The 9,604-nt window shown below is 42.6% G+C and overlaps 1 protein-coding gene across 1 annotated transcript in view; it reads left to right on the plus strand.

The window, feature by feature from the left end:
• The window catches only part of LOC136399297 (zinc finger protein 615-like), a 112,956-nt gene extending 104,260 nt beyond the window's left edge, over positions 1-8,696 (plus strand). The window contains exon 6 of the mRNA XM_066374346.1: positions 4,751-8,696. Coding sequence (XP_066230443.1) covers positions 4,751-5,697 — 947 coding nt within the window. The 3' untranslated portion in view covers positions 5,698-8,696. The remainder of the gene's footprint in view (positions 1-4,750) is intronic.
• The last annotated feature ends 908 nt before the right edge of the window (positions 8,697-9,604 follow it).

Genomic DNA, 9,604 nt, shown 5'->3' on the forward strand with positions numbered 1-9,604 from the left:
TTGGAGTCCTGACCCATACAAACAGATGATAAATGTTTATTTCTTTTAAGAGAAGTGCAGAATTTTCCCAGCAATGGTTTTTGACAGCACTTGTTCAAGATTGCTAACTAGGGAAGTTGACCCAGCTGGTGTCTGCAGCTCCCTAAAGTCAAAAGATTACAGTGTTGTCCAGAGGCTCAGACACACAGAAGCAGCCACCTGCTGCTCAATAAATCACATTGTTCACATAAACTATCTGGTATGGCCTGAGAACTCAGGCATAAAAAGACATTTCTATCACAGGATGTTGTAGGGAGTCAGAGGTTACCTTCCAGTAATTGGTCAGTGTCAGGTTTTTTGTTTTTGCAGTGTTCATGGATGGGTGACTGCCTGCTGAGTTAGCACTTTACTGCATGTCATGCATTTCTCTTTATGTAGGAACACAGAAGATTATGTTCTAGCCCAGTGGTTGGCAAATCACAGCTCGCGAGCCACAGGCGGCTCAGATGGAGGACGTTTTGAGCAAAGGCCAGTTTAGGAGTACCTGGATTAAGTTAATAACAATGTACCTACCTATATATAATAGTTTAAGTTTAAAAAATTTGACTCTCAAAAGAAATTTCAATCGTTGTACTGTTGATATTAGGCTCTGTTGACTAATGAGTTTGCTGACCACGGGTCTAGCCAGATCATGAGTTGGAGAATTGATTACAGAAGAAGCTTCTGATTAAATTAGAGATTAGTGTTCTGGGAGAGTTAGGGTGTCGGCAGAATGAAGAAGAATGGCACGTGGTCGGAATACAATAACCCTCCTCAGTCTGTTACACTCCCTGGAAATCAGATGCTGAGGGTCCACACCCGTTCTCACCACGTATTTGTTCTGTCCACCTGGCTCTGCGAGTGCACCTGATCACACTGCCTAGTGTTTGGTGCTCTTTGGTTGCCTTGCTGAATTCCAGAACCATGTGCCTCACCTTTTATTCTACATGTTTCAAAACACAGTCTCATTTAGTACTCTTTCTTCGAAGATTTTACATATATTTATTGGAGCCACACTGCTATTTTCAGATAAAACCTTTTAAAGGTGTATACATTTAGCCAGTGTGTTCATGTTTGTACTGGACGTGTAATAAATATCTTAAACTTTGTTTTACAGTGCATTCTAAATTTCCCCCTCATTCTGGACTTCAGTAATAGTCCTTATTTTATTAAGAGATATTCCACCTACCCAGTGGCTCAAACCAGATAATTCTGGTAGTAAACTTTGAGTCCTCACTTTCACTAACTTTTGCCCACTTGCCCTATGGAATACATCACTGAGCCACGTCTTCTCTTTAAATACTAGATGGGGTAGAGTACGTGTGTGATCGAGAGTACATGAAATACAGCTGTTATTCTTGTATTATTATTTATTAATTATTGTATCTTTTTCTTTCTTTTTTTTTTTCTTTTTTTTTTTTTTCTTTTCTGAAGCTGGAAACGGGGAGAGACAGTCAGACAGACTCCCGCATGCGCCTGACCGGGATCCACCCAGCATGCCCACCAGGGGCGATGTTCTGCCCACCAGGGGGTGATGCTCTGCCCCTCTGGGGCGTCGCTCTGCCACCACCAGAGCCACTCTAGCGCCTGGGGCAGAGGCCAAGGAGCCATCCCCAGCGCCCGGGCCATCTTTGCTCCAATGGAGCCTTGGCTGCGGGAGGGGAAGAGAGAGATAGAGAGGAAGGAGGGGGTGGGGGTGGAGAAGCAAATGGGCGCTTCTCCTATGTGCCCTGGCCGGGAATCGAACCCGGTTCCCCCGCACGCCAGGCCGACGCTCTACCGCTGAGCCAACTGGCCAGGGCCTATCTTTTTCTTTTTTGATTTGACAGAAACAGACAGAGAGAGGGAAAGATAGAGACAGAGAGGAAGGGAGATAATAAAACATCAATTCTTTGTTGCCGCACCTGAGTTGTTCATTGATTACTTTCTCATATGTGCCTTGACTGGGGGGCTACAGCAGAACGAGTGACCCCTTGCTCAAGCCTGCAACTTTGGGCTCAAGCCTGCGACCTTTGGGCTCAAGCCTGTGACCTTTGGGCTCAAGCCAGCGACCATGGGGTTATGTCTGTGATCCCACACTCAAGCTCGTGATCCGGTGCTCAATCTAGTGAGCCTGCACTCAAGCTAGATGAGCCCATACTAAAGCTCGCAACCTCGGGGTTTTGAACCTGGGTCCTCTGCATCCCCATCCAATGCTCTATCCACTGCGCCACCACCTGGTCAGCCTATTGTATCATTTTCCATATGTATAATTGTAAACCTACTTTGACCCCAGCCTCTACATCCCGAATTTTTTCACCTTTTACATCTCCATTGTTCCTTTTATGATGTTTCACAGACTGCCGTTGCCTTTCTTTTCTTTTCTTTTCTTTTCTTTTCTTTTCTTTTCTTTTTGATCATATTTACTGATTTTTACAGAGAGAGAGAGGGAGGGAAAGAGTAAGAGAAAGGGTGGAGAAGTGGGTACCACTCAATCATAATAGTTGCTTCTCGTATGTGCCTTGACTGGGCAAACCCAGGGTTTTAAACTGGTGACCTCAGAGTTCCAGGTTGACGTTTTGTCACTATGCCACCACAGGTTAACCATTTTGCCTTTATTTCTTTGCTTCAGGTACCTGTACCTAGAATTACTAAACTGAGAGTCTTATAAATTTAAATCAGTTCTGACACTGCCTACCTAGAAATAGTGTCAGGCCCTACAAGTTAAGATTTTACTCTTAACTTGATCTCCCCTACTTAAGATGTCAATTGCAAGTATAGATTTTATCCTATGATTCTGACCAAGTAACTATAAATTGGAGGATCTCATTGACGTTCAGTTAATATGCCAGAACTGATCACTGAACTCAGAGAAACACTTACTGAGGTTACTAGTTTTTTATAAAAGATACAGAAGAATAGGTATATAAAGAAAGGTCTGGCCTGACCAGGTGGTGGTGCAGTGGATAGAGCATCAGATTGGGATGCAGAGGACCCAGGTTTAAAACCCTATGGTCACCAGCTTGGGTCCAGGATCACTGGCTTGAGTGTGGGATCATAGACATGACCCCATGCTTGCTGGCTTGAGCCCAAAGGTTTCTGGCCTGAGCTCAAGGTCACTGCCTTCAGCAAGGGTTCACTCACTCTGCTGTTTCCCCCTCAACCCCCATCAAGGCACATATGAGAAAGCAATCAATGAACAACTAAGAGCGCCAGGTGTGGTGGTGCGTGCCTGTAGTCCCAGCTACTTGGGAGACTGAGGCAGGAGGATCACTTCTGCCCAGGAGTTCTGGGCTGTACTGCACTATGCCAATCAGGTGTCTGCACTAAGTTTGGCATCAATATGGTGACCTCCCGGGAGCGGGGGACCACCAGGTTGCCTAAGGAGGGATGAACCGGCCCAGGTTGGAAACGGAGCAGGTCAAAACTCCCGTGCTGATCAGTGAACAACTAAGGTGCTGCAACAAAGAATTGATACTTCTCATCTCTCTCCCTTCCTGTCTGTCTGACCCTCTCTCTTACTCTGTCTCTGTGAAAAAAAATGTATAAGATAAGAAAGAAAAGTCTGAAGGATTCCTGAATACAGCTGCTTGTATCCCCATGGAACTGGGGTAAAGCACCCAACAGGACGTGGATGTTTTCATTAACACAGGAGCTGATTCCATCTGGTTGTTAAGAACCTGGGCTTGGTAGCTCAATTAGATAGAGCGTATTCCCCATATGCCAAGTTTGTGGGTTAAAACCTCTGTCAGGGCAAATACAAGAATTAACCAATAATGCTTAAATAAGTGGAATAACAAATCAATGTTTCTCTTTTTCCTTTCCTCTCGATTAAATCAATGAATAAATTTTAAAAATTCAAAAATATTAAAAACAAAACAGTTTTTATGGAGCTTTAATTTCTAGGACCTTTCTCCTTTCTGAGAGGTTGGTGGAATTAATCTTTCTGGTGACTAGCTCCATCATAAGGCTATGTAGAAATCCTGTGCTAGGTCATTTCATTAGCCTAAATTCAGCTGTTACTGATTTTTTTAAATGTGTAACAAAAATTAGTCCTATCTCTCAGAAAATTACAAGGGACTTACAAGTTCATTGTCAAGAACTATGTATGAAGAGCTATTATATTTCTTCTACAACAGGTAGAATCGTCACTATATAGTTACTTCACTTTAAGAAATTTGTAAATAAAGTTTACTTCACTTTTAAGTTTATGAGAGATTACAGAATGATTCACTGTTCTCTTTTCTAGAACTCAGGACAGTTGATGTTCCTCTGCAGTATCACTTGCAAAGTCAAAGCATTGAGAAGGGTGAGGAAGAGTACTCTGAACATACTATGTTTGCAAAGATTGTTGATCCGAATGAAAGTCATTTCCTATTAAAGGAAAATTGCGATATGCTTGAGAAACTTTTGAAATCAAATTTAAGTTCTGAAATCCAAAATAGGAACTTTAAGTTAAATAACTCGGTTGAGTTGAATGCAGATGGGACATCCATTCTGCATGGCTATCAAGACCAATTTTATAGTGAAATTACATTGCCTGTCAGTACCAAACCCATAAATAATAAGTCCCAGGTCATTCAGCAACAGATAACTCACAACAAAGAGAAAGCCCACGTGTGCATTGAATGTGGGAAAGCCTTCACCAGAAAATCCAGGCTCACTGAACATCAGAGAATTCATACAGGACTGCAACAGTATGAATGCCCTGAGTGTGACAAAACCTTCCTGGAGATATCACAGTTCAATGTACATCAGAAAACTCACATGGAAGAGAAACCTTACATATGCAGTGACTGTGGGAAAGCGTTCCACAAAAAATGTCGGCTCATTTATCATCAGCGAAGTCATACAGGAGAGAAACCTTATGAATGCAGTCTATGTGGGAAGACCTTCCGTACAAAGTCTAATCTCCATAAACATCAGAAAACTCATACAGGAGAGAAACCTTACATATGCAGTGAATGTGGGAAAGGTTTCATCGAGAAGAGTCATCTTATTGCTCATCATCGAACTCATACTGGAGAGAAACCCTTTGTATGCAGTGAATGTGGAAAAGGCTTTACCAGGAAAAATGAGCTTACTGTACATCAAAGAATACATAATCCAGAGAATCCATACATGTGCAATGAATGTGGGAAAGCCTTGTCAGGAAAGGGCTCCCTCATCGTACATCTACGAACTCACACTGGAGAGAAGCCCTTTATGTGTAATGAGTGTGGGAAAGGCTTCACCAAGAAAAGCCATCTCATCAGACATCAGCTAAAACATACAGGAGAAAAGCCCTATGTATGTGGTGTGTGTGGAAAAAGCTTCACCATGAAGTATCATCTGACTGTACATCAGGGAACTCATATTTTAGAGAAACCATATGTGTGCAATGAGTGTGGGAAAGGCTTTACTGTAAAGAGTGGCCTGATTGTACATCAGCGAACTCACACAGGAGAGAAGCCCTGTATATGTAGTGCATGTGGAAAAGGCTTTACCCTGAAAAAGTATCTCACTGTTCATCAGAGAATACATACTTCAGAGAAACCATATGGGTGTAATGAGTGTAGGAGACGCTTTTTCACAAGGTGCTGCCTCATCATACATCAGCGAACTCATACAGGAGAGAAACCCTATATATGTAGTGAGTGTGGGAAAGCCTTCCCCAGAAAATCTAGGCTTACAGAACATTACAGACTTCATAAGTATTAAATCAGTATGAATTCACTCATAGTGACAAAACCTTCCTGAAGACATCTCAGTTCAATATATAATGGAAAGTTTTCATGGGATTGAAATATGAAATATAAGTGAATGGGGAAAGCATTCATCTCTCATTTCTCATCAGAAAATTCATATATAAGAGAAAGCTTATGAATGCAGTCTATGTGGGGAGACCTATACAGATGCTAATCTCATAAACATCAGAAAACTTATACAGTATAGAAACCTTGCCTGACCTGTGGTGGCATAGTGGGTAAAGCATCAACCTGGAATGCTGAGGTTGCTGGTTCAAAACTCTGGGCTTGCCTGGTCAAGGCACTTATGGCAGTTGATGTTTCCTGCTCTGCCCCCTTCTCTCTCTCTCTCTCTCTCTCTCTCTCTCTCTCCCTCCCTCCCTACCCCCCTAAAATAAAGAAATCAAAATAATTTAAAAAATAAATTGAAAAGAACTTTTTATATTCAGTGAATGTGGAAAAGGCTTAGTTGAGAAAATATGTCTCATTACACAATATCGAACTTATACTGGAGAGAAACCCTTTATATGCAGTGAATGTGGGAAAGGCCTCACCATGAAGAATTATCTCACTGTATATCATAGAACTCATACTTTAGAGAATCTGTATAGGTGCACTGAATGTGGGAAAGGCTTGTCAAAGAAAAAACCAAAACTGTAAATGCTGCCCATTGTACATCAACAAAATCATACTGGAGAGAGACCTTATGTATGTAATGAGTGTGGGAAAGGGTTTACCAAGAAAAGCCTTCTCATTAGATTTCAGCTAAAACATACAGGAGAAAAGCCTTGTGTATGTAGTGTGTAAAAAATGCTTTACCACAAAGACTTTTTACTTTGAATCAGTAAATTCATAATTTAGAGAATTCATATATATGCAAGAAATTGCCGTGACCCGTGCAATGAGTCTATTCCAGGGGAAGAGAGAGACAGAGAGGAAAGCGCGGCGGAGGGGTGGAGAAGCAAATGGGCGCTTCTCCTGTGTGCCCTGGCCGGGAATCGAACCCGGGTCCTCCGCACGCTAGGCCGACGCTCTACCACTGAGCCAACCGGTCAGGGCCCCACCATCTTAACTTTAAACAAAGTAACTAGCTTCCAGTCCATCCTGGGAACATGGGTGGGCAGAATGAGTACTGAAGCACAGCCCTTTGCAACTTAATCAGGCAGGTGAGGTGTGGGGTTGGGCAGAATGTCAGTCTTACAGTCAGCTCCCAGCACCTCTGTTGAAACTGCAAAATACCCTGTTGATTTTTCGGTCCAAAAGCCTTCATTGTGAAGAGTGCTCTTGATCAACATCATCAAACTCATACTGCAGAAACGTTGCACATATGCTATGAATGTTGTGAAAGCTTTAGGAAGAATACATGCATTGTACAACATCGGAGATTTTACTCAGGAAGGATTTCATTTGCATGTAGAGAATGTAAAATTCTCAGCAAAAATGATCATATTACCCATCAGAGAAATCACGTGGGAGAGAAACCCTATGAATGTAATGAATGCATAAAAGCCTACAAAGTCAGAACTCAGTGTTTATCGTAAAAACCATACAGGAGAGTGGACCTATGGGTGCAGCGATTGTGGAAAATTTTGCCATCTTGTCAATTCTTGTTTAACAAGAGAATTCACAGGTACTTGTTTTGGAGAAAGCCTGTTGCCAGTTGTAAGCATTCAAGATAATAGTATGGCCCTGGCTGGGTAGCTCAGTTGGTTATGGCATCATCCCAAAGCATGCAGGTTGCTAGTTCAATTCCCGGTTAGGGCACATGGAATGGGTCAATGTTTCTGTCTCTCCCTATCTCCCTTACTTGCTCTCTAAAATCAATAAAGTAAACATTTAATAAAAGATAATAGTATGCAGTGAACAATAACAATGTGAAGATGTGGTCCTATCATTTACCTCATATTTTATATAGAAAAAAATTAGAAAACAACTCAGATACAATCACTTTGAAAATATTTTAGGACATTGTATGTTTCAAAGTGTTTACTGGCCCTCTTGCTGGTGGCTCAGTGAATAGAGCATTGACCTGGCCTATGGACGTCCCAGGTTTAATTACTGGTCAGGGCTCACAAGAGAAGCAACCATCTGCTTCTCTTCCCCCTCCCTCTTTCCCTTCTCTCTCTCTTTCCCTCTCATAGCCAGTGACTTGATTTAGTTCGAGTGTCACCTGGGTGTTGAGGTCCAAGCATGTCAGCATAAGGCACTAAAAGTAACTTAGTTGATTTGATTATCGGCTCCAGAAAGGGGTTGATGGGTAGATCCTGGTCAGGGCACATGCAGGAGTGTCTCACTATCTTCTCTCACAATTAAAAAAAAAAGTATCTACTGAAGATGAATTCTAGGAATGTGTCAGAATGAGAAACACTTTAGTGATAAGTATAGACCCTGTCATATGTGATGATCAGAGACCATGATTGAATGAATTTATTTATTTATTTTTAGTGAGAGGAGAGGGTCAGACATAAGAAGGGAGAGAGATAAGAAGCATCAACTCATAGTTGTGGTGCCTTAGTTGTTCATTGATTGCTTTCTCATATGTGCCTTGACTGGGGGGCTTCAGCCAAATCAGTGACCCCTTGCTCAAGCCAGCAACCATGGGGTCATGTCTATGATTCCATACTTAAGCCAGCGTTCCCATGCTCAAACTGGATGAGACTGCACTCAAGTCTGCCACCTCGGGGTTTTGAACCTGAGTCCTCAGAGTCCCAGGTCAACGTTCTGTCCACTGCACCATCACCTGGTCAGGCTAATGACTAATTGTGGGAAAGGATCAGATGAAAAGTAAGACCTCTATAGATATCAGTGCACACTAGAGAAATACTTTTCTCTGGTAGTGTATATGGCCTGCTTTGCAGTAATTTATGTTGCCTCATCAGTTGCCAGGAAATCTGTGCAGAATGACTCATGAACACATTCATTGTCACAGTCTTTTTTTTTTTTTTTTGTATTTTTCCGAAGCTGGAAACGGGGCGAGACAGTCAGACAGACTCCCGCATGCGCCCGACCGGGATCCACCCGGCACGCCCACCAGGGGCGAAGCTCTGCCCACCAGGGGGCGATACTCTGCCCCTCCGGGGCGTCGCTCTGCCGCCACCAGAGCCACTCTAGCGCCTGGGGCAGAGGCCAAGGAGCCATCCCCAGCGCCCGGGCCATCTTTGCTCCAATGGAGCCTCGGCTGCGGGAGGGGAAGAGAGAGACAGAGAGGAAGGAGGGGGGGGGGGTGGAGAAGCAAATGGGCGCTTCTCCTATGTGCCCTGGCCGGGAATTGAACCCGGGTCCCCCACACGCCAGGCTGACGCTCTACCGCTGAGCCAACCGGCCAGGGCCCATTGTCACAGTCTTTATCAAAACCTCAGCTATCTTAAGGGAATAATCCTCGAACAACAAAGTATTCTGTCACAAGTCGAAACAATGCTCTTTAGAAGAAATTTGGGAGAAAGTACCTTTAGTCATATTTCTACTAGCCTTGTCATTGATTTAAGTTGTTTTGTATAGTGGCAGTTAATTTCACTGTGGATTAAATTGAATATGTACAACACAGGAGTGTTCTCTGCCTATTTCATTATATGATTAACTTTTTATTTTTAAGTGTGTTATTTCAGAATATCTGAAGCACTTGTAAATGAAACATTCATTTCCTAAGTATAACAACTTACTTGGATGTGTTTAATGAAGTTTATAAGCATCAACTGGTTTATAAAATTAATGTAAACGTTTTTTATAACTTCTAATCTTGAAATAAGTTTAGAATTGCAAAAACTGAAATTTTGTAAATACTTTTTTTCTTTTCCAAGTGAGAGTAGGGAGACAGAAATACAGATTCCCGCATGCGCCCTGACTGGTAACTCCCTTCTAGGGCCATTCTCGCAACCGAGCTA

This window comes from Saccopteryx leptura, chromosome 3 (assembly GCF_036850995.1).
Source record: "Saccopteryx leptura isolate mSacLep1 chromosome 3, mSacLep1_pri_phased_curated, whole genome shotgun sequence".
Lineage (NCBI taxonomy): Eukaryota > Metazoa > Chordata > Mammalia > Chiroptera > Emballonuridae > Saccopteryx > Saccopteryx leptura.